The sequence below is a fragment of the Camelus bactrianus genome, chromosome 22 (genome assembly GCF_048773025.1).
Source record: "Camelus bactrianus isolate YW-2024 breed Bactrian camel chromosome 22, ASM4877302v1, whole genome shotgun sequence".
NCBI classification, from domain to species: domain Eukaryota; kingdom Metazoa; phylum Chordata; class Mammalia; order Artiodactyla; family Camelidae; genus Camelus; species Camelus bactrianus.
Window position 1 is genome coordinate 31,397,540 of NC_133560.1, and position 23,664 is coordinate 31,421,203.

General features: G+C 61.5%; 2 protein-coding genes across 3 annotated transcripts; one reads left to right on the forward strand and one right to left on the reverse strand.

Moving 5' to 3' along the window:
* Positions 1-5,881: 5,881 nt before the first annotated feature.
* On the forward strand, positions 5,882-14,463 carry TMEM259 (transmembrane protein 259). 2 transcript variants are annotated; one of them, XM_074351350.1, is made up of 11 exons: positions 5,882-6,197; positions 10,864-11,145; positions 11,527-11,626; positions 11,739-11,849; positions 12,139-12,261; positions 12,331-12,431; positions 12,549-12,606; positions 12,692-12,775; positions 12,865-12,997; positions 13,069-13,168; positions 13,283-14,463. In XM_074351350.1, the coding sequence occupies exons 1-11, from the start codon at positions 5,967-5,969 to the stop codon at positions 13,802-13,804; spliced, it is 1,845 nt and encodes a 614-aa protein (XP_074207451.1). In that variant the 5' UTR covers positions 5,882-5,966; the 3' UTR covers positions 13,805-14,463. The 2 variants fall into 2 exon arrangements, with proteins under 2 accessions (XP_074207451.1, XP_074207452.1); XM_074351351.1 differs by having other exon boundaries at positions 11,020-11,145.
* Positions 14,436-23,137, reverse strand: GRIN3B (glutamate ionotropic receptor NMDA type subunit 3B). The gene is made up of 9 exons (XM_074351349.1): positions 22,712-23,137; positions 20,498-21,093; positions 18,959-19,991; positions 16,257-16,402; positions 16,064-16,179; positions 15,791-15,942; positions 15,297-15,461; positions 15,152-15,213; positions 14,436-14,987 (listed from the first exon to the last, which is right to left on the reverse strand). Exons 1-9 carry the CDS (start codon positions 23,135-23,137, stop codon positions 14,579-14,581), a joined length of 3,105 nt encoding a protein of 1,034 aa, XP_074207450.1. The 3' UTR covers positions 14,436-14,578.
* Positions 23,138-23,664: the final 527 nt, after the last annotated feature.

A 23,664-nucleotide genomic window follows, 5' to 3' on the forward strand; every position in this document is an offset into this window, starting at 1 on the left:
CCTGGCACTCCTGCCCTCTCCCTGCTGGGAGCCCCTAAGCGGCTGTATCACCCTCTCTGGGTCCCACTTTACCCTTTTGCAGGATGACCAGAGAGGAGGAATGGCTGAGTGGGACCCTAATTCCTTTGGGACACCAATGAGGCCCCCTCCTCTGCCACTTAGAGGTGCTTCCCAGTCTAGGTCCCCTTCTGGGAACTCCCACAGCTGGGTGGTAAACAAGGGAACTAGGGCAGGCTCCTCAGAGGAGGGGGCCGTTGGTGCTGGGGCTTTGGTGGATGCGCAGGAGTTTGTCAGCCCAAAAGGGATTAGTGTTCTTGCCAGAAGAAAAAGCGCAAAGACCTGGAGGGGCAGCGGTTGAAAGCCGGTAGCAATCAATTAGATACTTTGGGGAAGAGGGGATGAGAAGGGTCCTTCAATTCTGGGCTGAGGGATGATGGGAAATTAGGGGGGGGGTGGTTGGTGAACAGCAGAGAGTTTAAGTCAGGAGATGCCTTGGGGTAGGTCTGAGGCTGCCAAGGGAGCCAGGCCAGGCATTCAGTAGGTGCTACCTGCTTGAACAGATAAATCAATAAATTAATAAAGGAATAAATCAATTCACTTCTTCAGTAACTCATTCATTCACACACCTATTCATCAAAAGCTCCCTGGTATGGCCTCTGCATGGCAATACTGGCTCCCAGGAGACCTTGGCTCTGGCCTGCTCATCCCTGGGAAGAACAGAGCCAGGTACAGACACCCCCCACCTGATGTGAGCAGGCAGAGGACAGAAAGAGGGATCTGGTATGGAGGAACCTGGGGAGGGAGTGGATGCTCCACAGGAGGGGTCAAGAAAAGCTACATGTAAGAAGGGATGTGTGAGGTGGGGTTTTGAAGCATGAGTAGGAGTTTGACACATTTGACAAGTGGCTGGTTGGGCTCTATGAGGGCTTAGAGATGACTCACCCTGCCCTTCCCTGGGAGCACTCTGCCCTGGCACCCCACTCCTGGATGTCTATTTACTCTTTCCCCACCTGTCATTCTTCCATTCCAACCCTTTGAGGGCTCCTTTCTTCAGGGTTCAAATCCTAGCCAGGTGGTCTTGGGTGAGTCCCTTCCTTTCTGGATCTGTTTCATCCTGTGTGAAATGGGGCCCAGTGAACAAGCAGAGGGTCAACAGTAAGTGTGGGAATGGCGTGGTGTGTCAGTATCTAGGTGGGGAGCCGTGAGTGCAGGAGCAGCTGCAGGGGGTGGTTTGGGTGGTCCCCTTGCAAGCCCTGCTGAGGCATGGGGATGGGTGGGACCCGGGGCACTGTGGAGAACAGCAGTAGGGCATTGGAAAGGAGGCTCAGTCCAGTTTCCCCCAGCCTCCCGGCTCCAGCCAGCAGTGGTCAGAGGTTGTGGGCAGCACGTCTCATCCAGTGGGGCCACCAGCAGGTCTCAGGACACCATCCTGACCTGGGGGCCTTTGCGACAGAGAAGTGGCACATGACACCCGCCAGTGCCCACCCAGGCAGGCACTTGAGGGCAGTGGCTGGCCGATGTCTGGGTGTTGGGAGGGTTGGGAGGACAGGGAGCAGGAAGGACTGCATGGGGGGCTCCACAGGGCTGGACATGAGCTAAACTACAGAAGATGGAGCCCAGATGTTTCCAGACCTTAGAATCACCTGCCCACCTTCCCACTGGTGAACTGGCCATGCCCCTCAACGCAGCCAAGCCTCAGTGTCCCACTTGTGAAATGGGCTTAGCTTCCAGGTGTTGATAGTCACCAGGAGCCCAGATGCAAGCGCCACGTAAGTGCTGGGTGACTTGAATCTTGACATTCAGACCCGTGCTGACCAATGGGACCAAGATGACGGTAATGTCCCACCAAGGACCTTCCTATCAGGAACGGGGCTGCTGCATCCTGGAAGGTGGCTGGCGAGGCCAAGGAAGGGAAGGCTTCCATTTACTTGGTTTTAATTAATTCTGATTTAAAATTACAAACCAACACTGGATCCAGATTTTGGCAAGTGTCCAAGTATGTCTGAAACAACTTGGGTGTGTGTGCATTTTCCTTTTCAGTGTCCGCTGTAGGCAATCCACCTACAGATAGAAGAGTCTCTCTGGGGAAACGTCCGTGTTGGCACTGAGACGTGCCCTGAGTTGGAAAAGCCAGATTTCAAAGACTTGGCACAGAAACAGGTGTGGAACACTTCGTACATCATTTTCACATCAGTGATGTGTTGCAGTGATCAGACTTCCGAGATGTCGAGGTAAGTGAAATATATTATCAAAACAATTCTCTAACATGGCCTAAAATTTTAAATTATGTGCTTGGTTTGTCTTATTTTTTCTATTGGCTAGCTCTGTCCTAGACTGTGGGCCAAATTCAGACACTTTTTTTTTTTTAACCAGTTTGGCCCCTGAGCTAAGAATGGTTTTTACATTTTTCAGTGGGTTTAATACTATTCCACAACACATGGAAATCATATAATATTCAAAGTTCCATGTTTGGATAGTTTTATTGGCACCTGGCCATCCGTGTACAAGTTGAGTGGTCTCTGGGCTGCAAAACTGAAAATTTTAGCTCTGTGGCCTTGTATAGAAACTAGTCTAGGAGAGGGGAGGGTGTAGCTCAGTGGCAGAGTGCGCACTTAACGTAGCATGCAGGAGGTCCTGGGCTCAATTCCCCAGCACCTCCGTTAAAAAAAATTATAGTAATAAGCTTTAATAATAAGTAAGTAAACCTAATTACCTCCCCCCACCAAAAAATTAAAATAAGCAAAATGACTCCTTAAAAAAAAAAAGTGGATACTAACCATAACAAGAAAAAAAAAAAAGAAAATAGTCTATTGACCCAGGGTCTAGACTCTTGGCCTTCTGGAACTCAAGAGATGCAGATGAGACATTCCAGAATTTTGAAATCCTGGGGTTCCAAAGGCTTGGAATGTTAAAATTGGAGAAACTTCCCCCAGGACCTAAGACTTACAAGAGCTCTGTGTTTCTGTATAATCCGAAGGCCTGGGCCTGGGCTCCAATCCCCCTGCAGCGCTGAAAGGGCCGGCACAGGGCACAGGGCACAGGGCGCGGTGAGTCAAAAGGTGTCCAAATCTTAGGAATCTGGGCTCCTCCGCGGAAGCCGGCAGGGAGGTCTGGTGTCTCTGCAGCTGCCCTCTGCCCTCGACGCACCTCTTTCTCCAGGACTGACCCCTGGGCCTGCAGGGGCCATGGGACGGGAGCTCCACGATGCTGGAGGGATGGGGGCCGCGGCGGGAGGACCTGGGTGGCAGGAAACCCTGGAGCCTCAGCCTTGGGTTGAGGGCATGGGGTCTGGGGGTCTGGGCACAGGGGCTGCAGGCGCGGGAAGGGCCCTGGGCCCCTTCCCAGCAGCCACCTTCTGGGTAGTCCCTACTGTCCCTGCAGTGTCAGGTCTCTGAGTGGGACCCCAAGGGTCCTGTGGGTCTCAGGATGCAGCAACTACAAAACAGTTCACAGTAAGGACAAAAATCTCAAGCCTGTTAACGCAGGTGAGGACCCTCCATTGCTCACAATCTGCCATGGCTCCCCACTGCCCCTTCAACAGAGGTGCCCTCTAGGCCCCATGCTGTCCTTTTTTGCTCTGCTCCGGACACGTGGGCCTCCTCCTTGCTCTGCCTCCAAATTACCAGCCTCAGTCCCGCATCTGGGCCTTTGCCCTGGTGGTGCCCTCTGCCTACAATTTCCACCTGGCTTGTTCACAGTCTTTCCAGCATTTTCTCCCCACTCCACCGCCACCCACACGTGCCAGACAGGTAACATGAACGCCAGAAACCCAACCTGTCTTCTAAGTTCCCAGACAGTTCCCAGAAGGGTGGGCCTGGGGTCTGGTCCTTCTCAGTGTCTTTGGTTTAGAGTTAGAACTGTCCCCTACCACCTTCCTTTTTTTATGACGATGACTTTCACTTGCTATCTTGGGCCATGTGTCTCCCTTGCGTGGAAGCGAGCTCTAGCCCGAGCTGCCCAGTACAGCAGCTGCTCCACACACAAGCCTATTTCAACGTAAATTACATCAGTAAAAATAAGTTTTAAAATTCCACTCCTCAGCTGCACTGGCCACACTTCCAGAGCTCAGGAGCTGCATGTGGCTAACACCCTGGACCTCAGTGGACGTATCAGAGACCCACAGCTTCCCCCACGGCAAGGCTGGGTTTACTCTTCAGGTCATGGGGACATCGCCTGCCTTGTCCATTGGGAAAGATGATTTTGTGTTTTCCCTTTGCCACTAACAAGTGATCTACGGGTGATCCCTAATAACGTTCAGTGCGCATGGATTTAGCACCTATTGTATGTAGGACCCATGCAGGACACTCTCTATGTAGCAGGAAGAGAATGGCTTTGGCCTTTTGGTTGCGATAGGCCCATCCACCTCCAGGGAGTGGGGTTCCCAGGATTATGAACCCCAGCAGGTAGGTCTGGAAGGGTCTCTCCAGGTCACAGCTGAAGTCTCCTCCTTCCCTGACTACCCAGTGCAATGCAGACAGACGCCCTGCCTGGCCCCCAGTGCCACGATCTTTTCCAGAGGCCCTGACTGTGCCCTTCACGGTGGGATGCTTACCATCGGGAACCAGACGAGACATCTACCTGGTGCCTGCCTGTCTCCTGCTGGTCCCTGAGCTCTGTGAGAGCACAGATGGGCCTGCAGTGGCCACACTGTGTTCCCAACACCCGGCACAGGCCCTGGGGCATTGTCAGCCATTCCCCAAGACCGCCTGCTGCGGTGTCCTTTCCCAGGATGGATGCCCCAGCATCCTCTCCCGTGCCTCCCGGCTCCCCCTCCTCCTGCCCTGCTATGCTGATGCAGCCTACTGGGCCTTGCTTTGAAGCATAGGGTGGCAGTACCTGGCATACAGTAGGTGCTCAATGAACGCTGCGTCCTATTACTGAATGAGTGAGGGAGTATGTCGTCCAGATCACCCACCCTGGCCTGGGACACTGGCAGGTGCCTGGTGGCAGTCAAGAGGAAGGCATGGCTGAGGCTCTAAGAACTCATACCCTAGTTCAGAGTCCTTTTTACGCACCGGGCACACACCGTTTGTGGCCCCGCTGTGGCTGGCAGAGGCCTGTCCACTCTGTCGTCCCCGAATGGGCGAAGGTTGCTGCCCGGCAAGGACAGGGGTCTGGCGGTCACAAGCAGGAGACAGAAGGGAGGTGATCTACCTGAAGGCCGGGTTCACAGAAGAAAAGCGAAGGTTGTTGCTGGGAAGACACAGCTAGGAGAGAGCAAAAGCAGGCCTCTCGGCCTCTCCTGCGAGCAGCTGGCGCTCTGCAAACACCGGAGCCAGCGCCAAAGGACGTGAAGGGGGGAGGGGGGTTACCGAATCGCCAACCTCCGCGGGGAGCGGGAAAGCGGAGCCTAGCATAGGCCCTGGGACGTCAGGAGGCACCGCGCGGGTCCGCACGGAAGGGTAGCAGCTCCCGGTATAACGTTGCTGGAGAGCTTATTTAAAGGCCATAAATTAAAACACTTTACAGTTAGGATACCCGGCCCCCCCCCCACCCCGTAAACTTACTTTTGACATAACTTTCTAGACAGCCACGTAAAAAAAAACCTCCAAAAGTCACATCTACTTTGAATGTATTTTATCACCTCTAAAATCCTCATATGTTGACCAACTTTACCGCCCAAGAGCCTCCTTGAAGCCGCAGAGGCTCGTGGGCGCAATATGCAAAAGAAACCCAGGCCAGACGCAGCCCCGCCCCTCGATGCTCCCTAGCCGGGCGCCAGGCCTGTGGGCGGGGCCGCCGCGGGCCAGCCGCCGGCATCCCAGCGTTCCCCGCGGGCGCAGGTTGGCCACTCTTGCCGGCACGGCGACTCGCTGGCGTCAGCTGGGGCGCGGAGGCGGAAGATGGCGGCGGCGGCCCGGCGGCCGTGAGTAGCGCGGCGGCGGCTGCGGCTTTGGGGACGGCCGATGGCGGCCGGAAGGCGCCCTCGGGGACCCACGGGCCGATAGGGGGCGACGCGGGGCGGCATGTCGGAGCAGGCGGCGCCCGGGGCCCCGGGGCCCGGGCCCAACGGCGGCGGCGCCGGCGCCGGCCCGGCCCCCGCGCGCGGGCCTCGCACTCCCAACCTCAACCCCAACCCTCTCATCAACGTGCGCGACCGGCTCTTCCACGCGCTCTTCTTCAAGATGGCTGTCACCTACTCGCGCCTCTTCCCTCCTGCCTTCCGCCGTCTCTTCGAGTTCTTCGTGTTGCTCAAGGTGATCGCCGCCCCGACCCTTCACCCCGGCGACTAAACCCTCCCCCCGGACCCGTGACCTCTGACCCGGCTCGGGACATCGAGCCCCTCCCACCCAGAGGCGTAGACCCGGACCGCCCCGTTGGGCTCCTTCCTTTCAGGCTTCCACCCTTGCCCCTCTGCCCAGAGACTTCCACCCGGGAAGGCTCGAGTCTTACCCCATTAGTGGCCCCGATCCCAAACTCATTCCAAGCCCTCTCCAGGCGCACGCCACTCCTGGCCTCGCCCTTCCCCGCGTCCCCTACCTCCCGAGGCCTACAGCCGGGGAGCCCGGCCCTGACCTGCCAGGGACTTCCTCCTAGCAACGTGACCCCTGGCCCTGCGCCTGGGATCCTCAGCCCGGGATGACCCCCACCCCACCCTCCCATCCTGGCCTGGGCCAGAACCTCAGACTGGAGGGATTCCAGGCCCCACCGCCACTGCCCCCCTCCCAGGACACACCCCCAGACCCACCTTCACCGGAAGCTGTCCCCTCTTCTGTCTCTTCCCGGCTCGGGACCTTCTGCTTGCCCCCACCCGGATTCTCCCCTCTCTGAACCTCTTTGGGGAATGTGACCTAGATGAGGTCACATTCACCAGCGTTAGTGGCAGAGTCCCAGCGGGTGGTGCTGCTTATGGCTTAATAAGGGGCCGCCCGTCAACCTCCCTGGGTTGGTAGAACTTTCAGCTGTGAGGGCAGCTCAGGGAGGACAGGCATTGCTTTGGGTCCCTCCAAGAAGGGGTCTCACTCAGGTGACAGCTGAGGCCCTTCAGAGAAGGAGCCCACTGGGTGCCAAGGTTCTGGGATCCTGAGCAGAAGAGTGGCCCCTGTTGGCCTGCTGAGTCTGGGGGAGTAGAGAAGTGGCTGTTTGGTTTCATCTCCCCTTGGAGCGCTGCCGTGCAGGGCCGGGGGATGGTGCAGAAGGGGGCTGACCCTGCTGGTTTAGGCACACGAGATGCGCCTGGGCCAGGTTGGTCAGGAGCCTGCAGCCCTTTCGGGTTCAGTGGAAAAAGCGCAAGCTTGGCCGTCCTACAGGCCTGGGTGTGGGTCCTGGCCCTCCCACAGTCTCGGGGAAGCCCCTAATCCCCCAGTCTCAAGTCTGCGATAATGACTGATGCTCCTGGCCTCCCGATGCTGAGTGGAGCTGGCTTTCCCACAGCCCCCAGGATGGCAGGTGTCTCCTGAGGCACGTGGCTTGGGTCCTGGAGGATGACTGAATCAGGATTCCTTTATCCTGGACCTACGGACGCCTGGAATGTGGACAGAAGCCTCTGTGGGTGTGATCTCCTCGGGTGTCCACGCCACACACTCAGAAGGCGTCACTGTGTCTGGCGGTCGAGCCTTTGTCATTTGAGGGTGTTCCCTGTGTGAGGTGGAACCCCGTCCTCAGCCTCCTCAAGAGCAGGTCCCGGAGCCTCAGCTTTGTCCCCCCACTTCCTGCTTTACCAGGGGACCAGGTGACTGGGAGGCCGGGCAGCTGGCCTCTCGGTTTAGGCAGTGTCCCTGGTGCAGGTGGTCAGATCGGCCAGGCCGCTCTCAGCCCCCAAGCTCTGCTGCCTAGACTGAGCTGCAGCTCAGGAGGACCCTTGTTCCCTGCAAGCCCACCTGGCCTCTGGTGCCTTGGGTTTTGCTGAGGCTGCCTCAGGTTCCAGAAAGCTCTGCCCCGCTGCTTGCTGCCTGCCAGCTTCCTGCCTTCATGCTGCCAAGATCACGTTCCCCTCCTGGACTTCCTCACACTTGCCTCTTCCTGGGGCGCCTGTGCACTAAGTTCACTGCCGGGCGTGAGCCAGCCGGGCCGCTCGTCCCTCTGCTGGGTCTTGGGTTATTTTGGGGACTAGTGTCCAGTGCCAGCTCCTGGGAAGCAAGAAGTGGTGGCCGGGACCTCTCGGGAGACCCCCCGCCAGCCCATCTTCCACTTTTGTTGGTTTTCCTGGCATTGAGGCCAGCCAAGACCACTGAGTCCTGGAGCAGTGGGTTTGAGGTACCCAGGCCCGGCCGAGTGGACTCGGGACCCTGGGCAGCCTAGCCTTGCAGCCGCTGAGCAGACACCCGCGGGGTGAGGGGCTCTGAACATGCGCCTTTGCCATTCACTCCCTCTGGAGAACGGGGGTAACGGGGTGCCCCTTGAGCAGTCCCCTTGGGGGTTACAGAGAGGACGTGCGTGGAGCAGCCCAGGGCCCCTGCTCTGAGTGAAGGTGTTCTCTGTGTCGCCTCTGCAACCAGTCTGGGCCCCAGGGCAGCGGGCAGTGGGCAGGGCAGGGTCTGTGTTACATCAGGCAGCCTGAGGCTGTGGGGAGTGGTGTGTGCAAAGGCCTTGGAGCTGGTGGAGCAGGAAGGCAGCACAGAGGCCAGGTGGAGGGCAGGAAGGGCCTGGACAGAACTCCTGAAATCTGGGACAGGAAAAATAGGCAGGGCTGCTGGGTGCCTGGGTGGGCCCGCGTGGATGGGCCTGTCCTGTGTGTCCAGCGATATGTCTTAGGGAGCCAAAGCCCCGTCTACCAGCGTGTTCCATGAAGGGGAAACAGGACCAGGTCTGGGCAGCCTCGTCAAGTGGGGCGAGAGGCTCCGGGCCCACCTCTAGGGACCCACCTGCATGCTCAAGGGCAGTGGACCCTACCTGGGGTCTTGGGTCAAGGGAGGACAGTGATGTGATGAGGCAGACCCCTGTGAGGGGTGCTGGAGAGGGCACCAGGGTGACAGTGGGGTCTTGGGGGCCAGTCAGCGAGGTCATGGGCGTTGGTGCCACCAATGTGCCCCTCCTCTCGGGACCCAGCTGCCCCTGCTTGGTGCATCTTCCAGGTTTAACTCCTGCTTCCATCCCTCATGGCTGTGGCCTTTGTGCCTCAGTTTCCTCTTCTGCCACCTAGGGGTGATGGCAGGTGCATGTGTCGCCCGGGGACACGCCTGGGCAGCCACTGGCATCAGGCCACACTGTGTGTCAGTGCTTCTCATGGTGTCTCGGCACGTTGTACAGTGTTGTCCTTTTGGCTCAGAGGGGATGGTGCCCTGACACAAGTGCTTCTGCTGGACACCTGGGCCTGGAGAGCACGGCCAGGGCTGTGGGTCAGCTCTCTGATCACATCTGGCTGCCGTGGTGGGTCCCACACCATCGTGACCCCTGCCGCCAGCTCAGCGGTCCTCAGACATGGTGTTGGGGAGAGGGGCTGGGGGTCCCAGGTACGCTTAGCCTGTGGCCACATCTCAGGGCCCTCTTGCAGACTGGCCCGTGGGAGGCTCTGCAGACCTGTGGGGCCTCAGCTGGCTTCCCACACTGCCTGCCCCCCAGGCAGAGTCCCCGCCATACTCTCAGTCTCTGCCCTGAGCCCAAGGCCTGGGGCTTGGGGTGTGTCTGCTTACATCTTAGCAATGCTCTAATCCCATCCGCACCCCCCCCCCCCAGTGCTCTTGGCTTGCAGGCAGTTCACGTTGGCCAAGAGAAGGTATTGGAACTCACACAGCTGAGAAGTTGGAGTGTGGGGGGGGGGGGTGCCCCTTCAGTTTCAGGAACAGCTGGATCCAGGACCTCAGCGGTATGTGGGGCATCTCTCCACTCTTCATCCCTTCAAGTCACAGCCACAGGGGCCGGGCTGGGACTGGAGAGGGTGCTGTGCTGGCCCAGCCTTTGTCCAGCCTGCAGGGCGAGCTCCACTGGGGAGGCCAGGCAGTCCATGGGCCACCTATGGGGCTCGTGGCAGGGTGTGGAAAGGATGAGGTGCTGGTGGCTGTGCGGCCACGGGCAGTTAACCACACCCCTGAGTGTCAGCATCCCGCCAGAGGACAAGGAAGGACCTTGGGCTCTGGTCTATTATCCGGGTGTTTCTGGCTGTGGTTTCATCCCACACGGTGGGGGACTAGTGTGGGTCCAAGTGCGTGGTCGGGGCGTGTCAAAGGCTGTGCCACCCCCAACTCCCATCTTTGCCAGGGCAGCAGGCAAGCACCCCACTGGGTTAGCCAGGCCCTCGGGCCCTTTCCCCAAGAGGTGGGTGAGTGGGTGGAACACACAGGAGTGGTATGTCCAGGTTGGGATGCTGACATGCGTCTCCTGGGGCCCCATGAGAGGCACAGCGCTGTGAAGCTCTCTCCTGGGCACCGTGGACATCAGGACTGGGGCATCCTAGGCACTGGAGGGGTGTGGAGGAGCCACCTTGGACCCACTTACTTAATGCCAGGAGCCCCTCAGGTATGACAACCACTGATGCCCCAAGATGTGGCCCTGTGGCTCCTGGGGCCTGTTCACAGATGAGAAAACTGCCCCTCAAAGAGACAGATCCAGCAGGCCCTGCTACAGTGCCGATGGCCTGGCTGAGAAGGCCGGCTGTGTTCAGCAGCTGCCAGTCCTGGAGGGTGTGGGTGCAGCGGGCGCCCCAGCCTCAAGGGAGGCTGTATTTAGCTGGTGAGGTCTGGGCTCTGAGGATGAGGGAGCAGCTGGTTGGCGGCCCCCTGTGCTCTGTAGGTCCCTGTCAGGAGGGCCCAAGCCCAGCTTGGGCCATCCCTGGGTGAGGGTCCAGCGGGTGCCCAAGATACACTCAGGACGTGCCCGAGCCCCCGGGGCCCAGGCTGCTTGGGGTCTGGTGTGCTGGGTAGGGTCCCGCAGGTGGGAGGCAGGGACGTGGGCAGCTTACCTGCTGCCCGCCCCCCGCCCCCCCAGGCCTTGTTCGTGCTCTTCGTCCTGGCCTACATCCACATTGTCTTTTCCCGCTCGCCCATCAACTGTCTGGAGCACGTGCGGGACAAGTGGCCGCGAGAAGGCATCCTGCGCGTCGAGGTGCAGCACAACTCGAGCCGCGCGCCCGTCTTCCTGCAGTTCTGTGATGGCGGCAGCCGCGGCAGCTTCCCTGGCCTGGCCGTGGAGCCGGCCGGCCTGGAGCTGGAAGAGGAGGAGGAAGAGGAGGAGCTGACCATGGAGATGTTTGGGAACAGCTCCATCAAGGTGAGCTGGCTGGGAGGGCTGCACAGACCCGAGGCCTGAGGCCCTCCCCGGCTGCTGGAAATGTGCCTGACCTGCAGGCCCTGGCACTTGGCCATATGGCTACTCTTGCTACTCTTGCTCTGGTGGCCTCAAGGCAGAACAAAAGGCTGTGTCCCAGCTGTCACCTGAAAGGGACTGGCCTACTTCTGGGGTGCCAAGGGCAGAGATAGCCGAGGAGACCCCCAGAGGCTCCAGGCCCAGAACTCTGGGCGGGCCCTGGCCTTCCCAGATGACGGAGCTGCTGCAGGGATGGTAGGGGCCCTGTCACTGGAGGGAGGGAGGTGCTTGGGCAGCCAGAGCCCAGGGTCCCATGGCCCACTGACCCCTGCCCCTACTCTGCAGTTTGAGCTGGACATCGAGCCCAAGGTGCTCAAGCCACCGGGTGGCCCCAAGGCCCTGAACGACAGCCAGGACTTCCCCTTCCCTGAGACACCCGCAAAAGGTAGGCTCACTCACTGGGGCTAAAAGCCCAGGGCCCCAGGCATGCCTGCTGTCCCTCGCCCTCCCCGGGCAGAGAGGCCCTGCAGGCTGACCTGGCCTGTCCCCGCCCACAGTGTGGCCACAGGACGAGTACATCGTGGAGTACTCGCTGGAATACGGCTTCCTGAGGCTGTCACAGGCCACGCGGCAGCGGTTGAGCATCCCCGTCATGGTGGTCACCCTGGGTGAGTGTCAGTCCTGGACCAAGTTTGGGCCCCTTTCTCCCGGATCTCAGGGTCTCCTCCTGGGAGAGGGACTGGGTGGGGGGTAACCCCGAAGCATTGAGTCCGAGGTCTGCGGGCTATCCCTGGACCATTCGTCCAGGCCTGCCAGTTACAGCCTGCTTGGGGTGAGGCTGGGCAGGGGCTACCCCACTCCCAGAAATGAAGGTCTGGCCTTCCTGGGGCCTCAGACAGGCCTGGGGCTGGTGGGGGCCTGGCCGGGTCCATGTCCCTGTCACGGTCCCGCCCACAGACCCCACGCGGGACCAGTGCTTCGGGGATCGCTTCAGCCGCCTGCTGCTGGCCGAGTTCCTGGGCTACGACGACATCCTCATGTCCAGTGTGAAGGGCCTGGCCGAGAACGAGGAGAACAAGGGTATGTGGGGGCCCAGGGATGGGGACCCGGGGCGCGGCCCGGGGCGCCTGCTCAGTGTCTCCGGCGCAGGCTTCCTGCGCAACGTGGTGTCCGGGGAGCATTACCGCTTCGTGAGCATGTGGATGGCCCGCACGTCGTATTTGGCCGCCTTCGTCATCATGGTCATCTTCGTGAGTGCTCTGGGGCGGGGCGGGGCAGGGGTGGGTCCAAGGAGGGCACCAGCCCGGGGCTGGAGGATGAGGGGCAGGGCAGCCCCTCCAGCAGGCGTCACACTGCCCCGCTTGCAGACCCTGAGCGTGTCCATGCTGCTGCGCTACTCCCACCACCAGATCTTTGTCTTCATTGGTGAGTGTCCCTGCTGGTCAGCCCCCTCCCCCCCCCCCCGCCGGGTGCCTCACCCGGTCTGCCCGCCCACCGCCCTGTCCTGCAGTGGACCTGCTGCAGATGCTGGAGATGAACATGGCCATCGCCTTCCCCGCGGCGCCGCTGCTGACCGTCATCCTGGCCCTTGTGGGTGAGGACCCCACTCCCACACCTGATGCCCTGGCCCTGCCTGGCCTGTTGCCCACCCGCCGCAACCAGCTTGCTGCCCGTCTCCTGCAGGGATGGAAGCCATCATGTCCGAGTTCTTCAACGACACCACCACGGCCTTCTACATCATCCTCATTGTGTGGCTGGCTGACCAGTATGACGCCATCTGCTGTCACACCAACACCAGCAAGCGGCACTGGCTTCGGTGGGCACCGGGGTCCCTGGGGTCCGGGGCGGGCTTAGCCAAGTGGCAGCGCCTCACCGTTCCCCTCACAGGTTCTTCTACCTGTACCACTTCGCCTTCTACGCCTACCACTACCGCTTCAACGGCCAGTACAGCAGCCTGGCCCTTGTCGCCTCCTGGCTCTTCATCCAGGTGAGGTGGCTGTCCCTGCGACTGCCTGGCCCCGGGGCCCGGCCCACTGGGGATGCCACGGAGGAGGGGGCTCTGGCTCTGGGCTCTTGCCTGACCTGATGCCTCCCCCCGCAGCATTCCATGATCTACTTCTTCCACCACTATGAGCTGCCTGCCATCCTGCAGCAGATCCGCATCCAGGAGATGCTGCTGCAGGCCCCGCCGCTGGGCCCCGGCACCCCCACGGCGCTGCCGGATGACCTCAACAACAATGGAGGCGCCCCGGCCGCCACCCCCGACTCTGCCGGCCAGCCCCCTGCCCTGGGCCCTAGCTTGCAGGGTGCCGGCGGGGGCCCCGGGCCTGTGGCTGAGGCACCCAGTTCCTTGGTGGCCGCGGCAGCCTCGGTGGCTGCTGCAGCCAGTGGTGACCTGGGTTGGATGGCAGAGACGGCCGCCATCATCACAGATGCCTCCTTCCTATCTGGCCTGAGCGCCTCCCTCCTGGACCGGCGGCCGGCAATCCCCCGGGCTGCCCAGGACAGTACCCCCCAAAGCGACTCCCCGGGGCCTGACACAACCCCTCAGGCTGCCAGGGTGAGTGGGCCTAGCCTTGCATCCATGGCCCTGGTGGATGCACCCTCGGAAGTCGGCTCCTGAGCCCTGGGCGGCTGACTGCCTCTCTCCCTGGCTGTGCAGGGTCATACTCCAGATGGGTATGACCTGGCTGGAGCCTCCCGGGATCAGGGGGGCTGTCCCTGGTGGTTCTGGGACTGCCCAGCCTGCCTTGGGTGGTGAGAGGGTCCACCAGGTTTGCTTGGAGGCGGGCTTCTCTCCCCCAGGCCGTGGGGCCTGTCTGCAGCCTGTCCCTGTTTATGGTGGGCTTCCTTCGCCAGCAAATCAAGACAGGCCAATGAGCCTGGTGGGAGAGGGGGCGGGGGCTTTGCAGAAGATTCTGGAAGGGGCTGGTGAAAGGTCGGGAGCGAGCTGTCCCAGGGGCAGAGCGGGCAGGTCTCTGAGCAAGGTGAACTTGGGTGGAGATGGCTCAGCTGGTGCTCCGTCGTGCGCAGTGCCTTTCCACGACCGCCCTCGCCCCGGGCTGGGGTCCCAGGAAGGTCCGGCTCACACCTCAGCCACAGGGACGGCCGGTCACCAACATGGAAGGCAGCCACAGGCGTCACCTCACCCTTCTCGGGGTGGTAGCTGGCAGGCAGCCCAACCCACTCGGTGAGGAATGCAGAAGAGCGCCCATTCCACTCTATTTAATTGCAGTGTACAAAATGGTGTTTGTATATAGAATAAACTGTCTGTTGACAGTGTCTAGGCCAGCGTCTGTGTGGCGAGGCTGCGGGGAGGGGGCCCACCTTCCAGTGGGTGGGGGCCCCTCGGAGCAGGTGGAGCCACTGGAACTGAGCTCCGGGTCCCTCCTCACCCTCACTGGGCAGCCCCACTTGATTCTACACAGGCCTGGAGCGGGTGGCAGGGCTGCTCGCCGGCGCTGACCCCGAGCTGGGCAAGGAGCTCTCTGTGCCGCACCAGTGCTTGGCGGAGCCGCTCGCGTGCACCCTCGATGTGTCGCTCCAGCTCCTCCAGCTCCTCCAGCTCCCCAGGATGCGGGCCTTCCGAGGTCAGCTCAGTGGGCAGGCGGCCGTTGGGGCAGAGCCGGATGGGGTCCCCAGGCGGCCTGGCCTCATCCACATCCACGTCTGGTGGGTCAGCAGCCACGACTGGCTCCAGCAGGAAGCGCACGTGACGCTCCCTTGCCACAACCTGGTGCACCCGTGTCCAGCTTCCCGGGCCCGCGGGGGCAGCCAGCATGTCCCGCCGAGTCTCCTCAGGGTCCCTGGAGATGGGTGGGGCTGAGCAGCCGCATCCTACCCACGGCCCTCCTCTGCCCTCTAGGCTTAGGGTGTCTCAAGAGGCCACGGGTGGTGTGGACCCAGTGGCTGGCTTGGGGGCAAGTGCCAGAGCTGGTGGGGTGGGGAGTGACCCCCCAGGGATGCTTACCTTGGCTCGGGCTCTGGCTCCTGTTCCTTGGGCGGCTCAGCGTTGAGGGCGCGATGGATTCTCTAGGAGCCAAGACAGAGGTTGCATCGAGGTCGGGTCCGCGGGAGGCTGCCATGCCCACCCACCTGTGTGGTCGCTCTCTCACCTGGCTGGTGTGCAGCCAGTACTGCAGCCTGTTGCCCCTGCGGATGCGGGGCAGCGCCAGGTGGTAGAAGACGTGCTCGCCTAGCGAGCTGAGCAGAGCACTGCCCAGGCCCAGGCAAAGCAGCACAAAGAGCCCTGAGAAGTGGTGGATGCCCATCTGGAGGGTCTACAGGCAGGACACAGGCACACAACCCTTCATGGTCGTGGCAGACACTTGGGGAGTCCTGGCCTTGGGTGGGGTGGAGGTCAGAGGTTGGGCAAGAGAGAAGGACCTGGGGCTGTGGAGCTGCACTGGAAGGCTAGGGCTCCATGTTCAGAACTCGGGTTTCATGGAAGAGAGGCCGGGCACTGGAGCTGGGGTTTCATGGGATAAATAGGAGTCCACAAAAGCAGGCCAATATGCACGAGCAGGGGTTGGCCACCTCAATGGGGGAGCAGGCAGGCCCAGGAACCCCAACGCCTACCCACCCCGCCGCGTCCCAGGCCCTGCCCCACCTCTGTAACGGCGAAGACCCGCTTCCCACAAGGCACCATCTTGTACCACTTGTCATGCAGCAGGTCAATGAAGCCCGAGGACTTGTAGCGGCTGATGAACTCTGACAGGTTGGAGGTGAGCGGCGAATTCTGGGGGAGTCCAATGCCATAGCCTTGGGGAAATCGGGCGTTGGGTCGGGACCAAGCTAGACACGGCCCCAGAGGGGCTGTGCCCGCCTGAAGCCGGCAGTGGCTCCCCACTGCCCTAGTTCACTGATCCCAGGGGCCTCTCACCCTCGATGGCGAAAGGCTTGCCCACGGTCAGCAGCCTACAGTCGGCGTCGATGGACACCTCGTAATCCAGGAGCGCCTTGTCCATGATGAAGGCGTTGAGCCTGGGGGGGTCGCTCCTGCAGGGGCAGGGGCGGGGTGAGCGGGCCCGCGTCGCCCCGCCCCGCCTGGGCGCGCCCACCCGCGGCCGCCTCACTTGAGCATGGCGACGCCCTGCGGCGTGGTGGGCGCGCTGTGGCGCCGCATGTGCGCGTGCATCTCTGGGAAGCTCTTCTTGATGTAGGCCTCGGCGCTGCTCTCCCACACGGTGCCGAAGCGGAAGCCCTGGGCCGGGTGGTGCAGCTGCGGGCCAGCGCCGGGTCAGCGCGGGGCCGCCCCAACCGCTGCCCAGCTCCCCCAGCCCAGCTCTGTCCCCCAGCCCGGACCGCCCAGGCTGATGGCTCTCAACCAGCCTCTCCCCTAGCCTGGCTGAAGCGGGTGGGGGTGGGGGTCCCCTGGGCATGGCAGGGGGTGGAGCAGCACCCCTGGCTGCCCCCGCCCACGCCAAGAGCATCCCCAGTCATGACAAGCACAGACATCCCCAGACCTGGCCCAGTGTCCCCCGGGGGCAGTACTGCCCAGTTGAAAACCGCTGTTGTAAAACCCCCACATCCATCTCCAGGCAGACCTGGCCCTGAATGCCACAACTCCCACTGCCCTCTCAACGTCTCTCCTTAGGGTCCTCCAGGAAACCCAAGTTCACCACGTCCAAGACCCCCTCCTGAATTGCCCCCCACACACACACACCTTCCCACTGCAGTCAGGGCAGCTCGATTCTCCCTCCTCTGTTCCTCCCTGGCTCTCTCACCACCACCCGTCCATCTGCAGATCCTGTGGGCAATGCCTTCAGAACACCCTAAACCTGCCCACGGCTGGCACCTCTGCAGCCCTGACCCAGGCCCCCCCACCCCATCCCTCCTGGACCAGCGGTGTTCCCTCATCCCTGGTCTCTTGGGGTCACCCACTGATGGTGCAAACTCCTAACGCGTAAGTGAGTGGCTGCTGAGGCCACACTGACCAGGGCCTCCTGATGGGGCTACAGCTCCTCCAAAAAGCCAGACCTAAGTCTGAAGCCTGTAGAGCAGGGCCGTCTAGAACGTTCTGGGAAGGGAAACACTCTGCACCTGTGCTATTCTCCAGTGACTGTTAAGCGCTTACAATTAAATCAATTTAAAAAGAAGCACACGTGGCGAGTGACCAGCACATCGGACAGCAGGCATCTAGGTTTTATTACTGGTTTAGAGAGGACACTGGTGGGGCGGGGGCAGCAGAAGAGGCTAAAGTCCATTTGGGGATGTGATCGGCTAGATGCAAACACTGGGAGATGCTACGGGAAACACAACAAGACTATTTGTCCAACAAACAAATCTCTAGTGTAAAAAAAAGATGGACAAGGAAACTAGAGTCGAGTATCAAGATGCACGTTCCTGGGACAGACACTCCCTATACTCCACCTGCCTCTTGTTTATAGAAACGTTTCCTCCTAGTCCTTACCCAATTTCCAGAGCATGAATCTAATCAGAGACATGAGAAAAACAGTCGAACGGGACAAAATAATGCTGGTTTAGCCATTTAACAAAGTCAAAGACCTTTAGTTCCTCCCTGGTGGCTAGAGGGAATATTCTGAGCCACGTCCTTTGAGCTGTTTTGCAGAGGCTGAAACCACCACCAGGCGGAAGAAGTAAACTGCATGCTGCCCACCAGCACGTGGACCCCAAAACAATTGGAACCAGGGTGACGATGTTGACTCCTAATGACTTCACCACCAACCAATCCATGAGCTGATCACATGCCTCACAAACCCCCTCCATCATCCTGTCTTTAAAAACCTCTCCCTGAAGCTCGTCTGGGACTTCAGATCTTTTAAGCACTAGCTTCCTGGACTCCTTGCTGGGTACCTACAATAAACGCTGCACTTTCCTTGACCACAACCCAGGGTCAGTAGACTGGCTTTACTGTGCGCGGGTGAGCGGACCTGCGTTTGGTTCAGTTACAAAGAGGTTTCTACCGTCTGCCATGTCTGTGCATGTGTGATTAGGATCCTGATTCAAACAAACCATGGTGGGAAAAAAGACAACTGAGAAAATGGGTCCCCGATGTTTAAGTTCCCGGAATGTTCATGATGAAATGACAGGAGGCCTGGTGCGTAGATGAAACTAGCCAGGAATTGATTTTAGAACCAGGCAATGGGTTGATGCATGGTGGTCCTTGCTCCCTACTCGAGAATATGACAAGGTTTTAATTAGAAGAATATGTAGGCTGGGGCATGCCCTGCTCTGCCCACAGATGTCCAGGTCTCCTGGTGGAAGCTCCATCTCAGACAGAGCTGCTTTTGAGGCCTAGGTCCTCACACACCCACAGGCCCTGCACGGTCTGCTCTGTCCCCTCCCTACCCTCTCTTCCCTACTCTCCCTTCCTCCCTCTAGTTGCCCCAGCCACACAGGCCTCCTCAATGTTCCTCCAACACACTAGGCACAGTCCTGCCTCAGGGCCTTTGCAGAAGCTGCATCCTCTACCACATTCCTCCCTGATATCTCCATGAAAGTCACCCTGCCCTGAGGAATTCCTGATCCCCATTTGAGAAATTGTCCCTCCCCACTACTCCCCTTGTCCCCACCGGGCCTTATTTTCCTCCCTGGAACTTGATCACCATCTCACACATCACCCATTTTGCTTCTCTCTCTCGGTTCTTGTTAGCAATCCCACCTGTTTTGTCCCAGCTGAGTCCCCAGCGCCTGGAACACACAATACATGTTCGCAGGAGTGGATGCCCGCACTTGACTGGGTCTTGGGTGGGGACTGGGGTGAGTGGGTGGGTGACCTCCTGGCTCTGAGCCCTGAGCCCCCGCAGCTGCCCACCTTGGGGTCGTGGATGCCTGACAGCTCCTCGAACGTCTTGTCCCCGACTATGACGGCAGCCAGGTTGGCGGTGTAGCTGGACAGCACAAGCAGACAGAAGATGGCCCACAGGTTCATGAGGAGGCGGCCCGTGGGGCACTTGGGCGTCTTGCTGAATGCCGTGCGTCCAAAAAGGATGGCGTAGCAGAGGCTGAGGGCGGAGGAGTAGGAGAACACGGTGCCCCGGTTCCGGCCTCGGGGTGTGAGGCCGTAGGGGCTGCGCCACTCATAGAGAGTGAGGAAGAGCGCGGTGAGGTGCAGGGCAGCGAAGACGCCCAGCCACATGGACCAGTGCAGCGGCCACATGAAGGCGCCAATGGGCGCGGCCGTGTCCCGCGCGCGCACCACGATGCCCAGGCTGGTGGAGAAGAAGGGGCTGCTGAAGTCCACCACCTGCGAGCGCGCCGAGTTGATGCTGAAGCTGGTGACCGCCATGTGGGCCCGGCCGGCCAGCAGGTCGCCCACCAGGCCGGTCCAGCGGCCGTCCCGCAGCGCCCCGTACTTGCCGTCGCCCACGATGTACAGCTGGAAGTCGAAGGGCGTGTCCTCCGCCAGGCGCTCCAGCAGGTCAATGCAGTAGCCATAGCAGCACCTGCGCAGGGCGCGGGGCACCGAGCCATTGGCCAGCGCGGTGAACAGCGCATCCAGGGCGGCCGAGTCGTTGGTGCCAGGGGCCAAGCACAGCTGCCCCACCGGGCACTGCCCGTCCTCGTCCGTCTCACGGGTGAACACGAACGGGTGCTCCACCAGCGTCACCACGCGCAGCTTGGGCCGCGCCCGGGAGCCGGGCAGGGGTGGGGGCCACGCAGCTGCGCCCCTTGGCTCCAGCTCCAGCCGCCCATCCCGCCAGCTGCCCACTGTGGCCCAGGCCGGGGCGCCCAGCGGATCCTGGTGAAGGCTCCACACCCGGAAGTGCCGGGAGACGTGCACCTGTGAGAAGCTGGTCACCCACACTGGCCCCGTGCGGCCCCAGAAGGACGTGTTGGCTAGGAACCTGGGGTGGGGTGGGGGTGCATCAGGGCGGTGGAGGGGTCCGTGGGCCAAGGTCAGATCCCTCCACCTCGCCTCCCTGAGACACACCTGGCCCTGGGTCTCAGGGATGCTGCTGTGCCCCACTCCAGACCCCCTTCCCAGCTGGAGCACCCATGCCCCGGAGGTTGTGACAACGGCCCCGCCCGAAGCCAAGCCGAGGGCTGACTGCCCAGTTCAAACGCCCAGGTGGGGCTGTCTGCCCCCGGGGTGCTGTCCACCCACCAGAACTCCCCAGGATCAAGTGGAGGCTCGCTTCCGCAGGCCTCGCCCATTCCCTCCCCTGCCCTGCCTGCTTCTCCCAGAGCCCCCCGCCCCCAAAATTCCCTTCTTGGGCTCTGCTTTCCCCCACGATGGACAAACCGCCTGGCTTCTGAGGGCACAACGCCTGGCATACAGCAAGTGCCCAATAACGTTGCCTTTTGCCACCCACAGTCAGAGGTGCCTTCCTGCAGCGGCGTCCGCGCTCACCGTGCCAAGAAGCGACCTGAGGACTCAGGCTCGGCCGGCTGCAGGTCATTGCAGTTGACCATGGTGGGGAGGAGGGCACGCTCCGGCCGCACACGGGCTGCATTGCCCAGCGCCCGGGCCACTAGTTCCACCGCGTCGTGGATGGCAGCCTCCAGTGGGGGCCGAGCCACCTCGCCCAGTGCCAGCAGCCCAGGCGGCAGGCCCTCGGTGGGCAGGGCCTTGGCGGGCAGTGGCGTGCCCAGCAGCCAGCGGGGCCCGGGGGGCGCGACCTGCAGCACCTGACGGGCCCGGGCGGCGTCACAGCCCAGGAGTACTGCGATGGGTACCGGGGCTGTGCCCCGTGCCGACACACCCAGTGGGGCCAGGCGTGCCTGCAGCCCTCCACTATCGCCCGGGTCCGGCCGGCTTAGGTCCAGCACCAACGTCGGGTCCCGGCCTGCCCGGCTTGTCCAGAGGGCCACCAGGCTGCTGGGGTTCCGCATGCGGCAGAGCACCAGGCCAACGTCCTCCCAGGTGTGCGCCCGCAGCACAGACACCAGCACGTCAAGCAGCGTCTCCAGGGGGCTGGCCCAGTCCAGCTGCAGGTGAAACGGATTCTGGCAGAGAGGTGGTCACAGTTAGGGCTGGCAACCTCAATGTCCCATCATACTCTTCCCAGCCCCATCAGCAGATGCTCAATAAATACATGTCACCTTGGTGATTGGACCTCATGCCTGCTTCTTCCCAGTCTCACCCCTGCTCTACACCATCTTGTGGCTCCCCATTGCCAGCAGCACAAAGCCCAGCCCTGGCCTGACGGTCAGGGCCTGTTCCCTTGGTTCCAGTCACCCTGAGGCTTTCTGAATTCTCCAGCTGGAATACCTTTTGCCATTTATTGCCAGCCAACTCCTACACATCCTTCAAAACCCAGCTCTCCTACCTCTCCTCTATTCAGACTTCCCAGTCAAGCCAGGGACTGAGGGGCTCCTTCTGTACCCCATGGCACCCAGAAAGTTCTCCTGGAAATGTTTTGAGTGTGAGAAGGATAAGAGAGCTTTGCCAGACACCTAAGGCAGGACACCTAAGGCAGGCAGTGTTGTCCGGGTGGGGTCAGGGTGCCGAGTGTTGGAGGACAAGCTGGGGGCTGCTGCTCAGTCCTGGGCGGGGCGCACGCCAGCACCCCCCCCCCCCAAAAGGCTGACAGTTCCAACTACAGGGGTGCAGTTCCTAGAATTGGCTGCAGAGGGTGGCATAGGCCTGGATTTGGGTCCTGCATCTCTCCCACAGGGAGGGGTCAGTGACAAGGAGGATGAAAGAGACCCAAAAACTTCAAGAAAAAGACCTCAAGAAAAGGAAGTCCTAAAGGGTTAGTTTGGAGGAGGGAAGCCCCTCTCAGTCCCCATGTCCTGACTTTGGGTCTCTCCCTGCTGGCCCTGGGAGGGGGTTCTTTCCCTGGGGCACAACAGGGTCCCCAGAGTTCTGCCAGTTACCCTTTCCTCCTCCTTATCCCATTCTCTACTTTTTCGGACCCAAATCTGTGCCTGGGGGTGGAATTTAGAAAACAATAAGCTCCAAGGACGAGGAGGGGGTGGAGGAGGAGAGGGGTTTGGAATGACAGGGTAGCCCTGGGGACCTGAGAGGGCCATCAGGGAGGCTGTAGGGCGGGGCAAGCCTCGGCTCCCCCCAGGTGGGGTCTCTGGGAGGATCCTGGAAGAAGGACGATCTGGTGCCGCAGCCCTTGAAACAGCACGCGCTGGAGTTCCAGGAGGGAGACCCACTTCCTGGTCCCAGCACCCCCGCCCCCCCGGCCCTGCGCCTTGGGAACCGGGAGGTGCCCTCGGACCTGAGAATGGCGTGTAACGAGGGGAGCTCCAAATTCAGGGCCTAGAGGAGTGTCTTGTGGGATTCGCCATTAGGGGTCCAGGGCCGTCCCACGGGGTTCCCGCCTCCCATCCTGGGTCTCCGAGCTCCAGGGGCATCCGGGATCCAGGGGTCCAGGTCTCGCGATCCCAGGGCCCCCAGGCCTCTGTCATCCGGACTCCTAGTCTCCATGCATCCGGACTCCTGGGCATCCCCGGGGGCTCCTGCATCTAGGGTCCAGGAATCTGAGTCCTGTGCGTCCCAAGGACTCCGCTATCCGGACCCCTGGGACCCGCGCCCCAGGAGCGTCCCAGGACACCCCCCCCCATCCGGACCCGGGGAACCCGCGGGTCTTGTCCCGGTGTCCGCGCGTACCGGGGCGCCGAGGGGCGAGCGCGCCTCCCGCCGCAGCACGCTAAGCACCGGGGTCTCGGTGGCAGCCGCCAGGAAATGCAGCTGCAGCAGCTCGGGCCGCGCCTCGGGGAAGGCGAGCACGGCTGCCACGCCCGGCGCCGCCAGCGCCTGGCACAGGCCGCGGGCCAGCGAGGCAGGGTCGCGGGCGGGGGGCACGGCGGCCACCAGCTCCAGGCTCAGGTTGTGCGGCAGCCGCGGCGCCAGGGCGGCCCGGGCCAGGGCGGCGCAGGCGCGGGCGCGGGCTGCGGGTGCGCGGGGCAGCAGGGCGCCCAGGCGCACCGAGCCCCCCAGGCGCGCCAGGACGCCGCACGGCTGCGGGTGGCTCCCGGCGGGCCCGGGTCCCAGAGCCAGCGCCAGGACGAGCCACAGCGCCCGCACAAACTCCATCCCAAAGTTGCCGGCGGGAGCCGCGGGGCGGAGCGGAGGGTGGCACCGCGGGAGGCGGGACCTCAGCCCGCCCCAGCCTCTCCCTGCCCCGCCCCCGCCAGGCCGGCGCCCATCCTTCCTGCCCCCGCCTGCCGACCAGCGCCCGTCCTTAACCCCATCCCGGTCCCCTAGTACCTAGCAACCCACTAAAGAGGAGTCACACCCACCACTCAGGGCAGGAAACCCAGGCTCGGATGGCTACACCATGTGGGGGCGGGGAGGGTGGGATCTAACCACTGCCCTTCCTGGTTCGGTGCCATGGGAGCTTCTCCCCATTCTGCAGATGAGGAAACAGAGGTTAGCACCAGGGAGGGATTTTGCATCAGAATCAGTCCCCGCTATCACCCGTATTCCACCCCAGGATTGCATTTCATCCCCCTGCCCCCAAGCCTGGGAATATTTCCCATTGCTCAATCAGGGAAACTAAGGCCCAGAAGGGGTTAGTTTGCCTCCACAGTCACAGAACAGCACCTCCCTCCAGAAAGCAG

Bases quoted from the DNA above. Each gene is read 5' to 3' on its own strand.
- GRIN3B (XM_074351349.1), bottom strand. From the start codon at position 23,137: ATGGAGTTTGTGCGGGCGCTGTGGCTCGTCCTGGCGCTGGCTCTGGGA. The intron at 16,403-18,958 runs GTGGGCAGCTGC...GCTGGCCCGCAG, and splicing joins CAGGCATCCACGACCCCAAG to CTGCACCACCCGGCCCAGGG. The intron at 15,214-15,296 runs GTGAGAGAGCGA...CTTGGCTCCTAG, and splicing joins ACTGGCTGCACACCAGCCAG to AGAATCCATCGCGCCCTCAA.
- TMEM259 (XM_074351350.1), top strand. From the start codon at position 5,967: ATGTCGGAGCAGGCGGCGCCCGGGGCCCCGGGGCCCGGGCCCAACGGC. The intron at 11,850-12,138 runs GTGAGTGTCAGT...TCCCGCCCACAG, and splicing joins CGTCATGGTGGTCACCCTGG to ACCCCACGCGGGACCAGTGC. The intron at 12,432-12,548 runs GTGAGTGCTCTG...CCCCGCTTGCAG, and splicing joins TCGTCATCATGGTCATCTTC to ACCCTGAGCGTGTCCATGCT.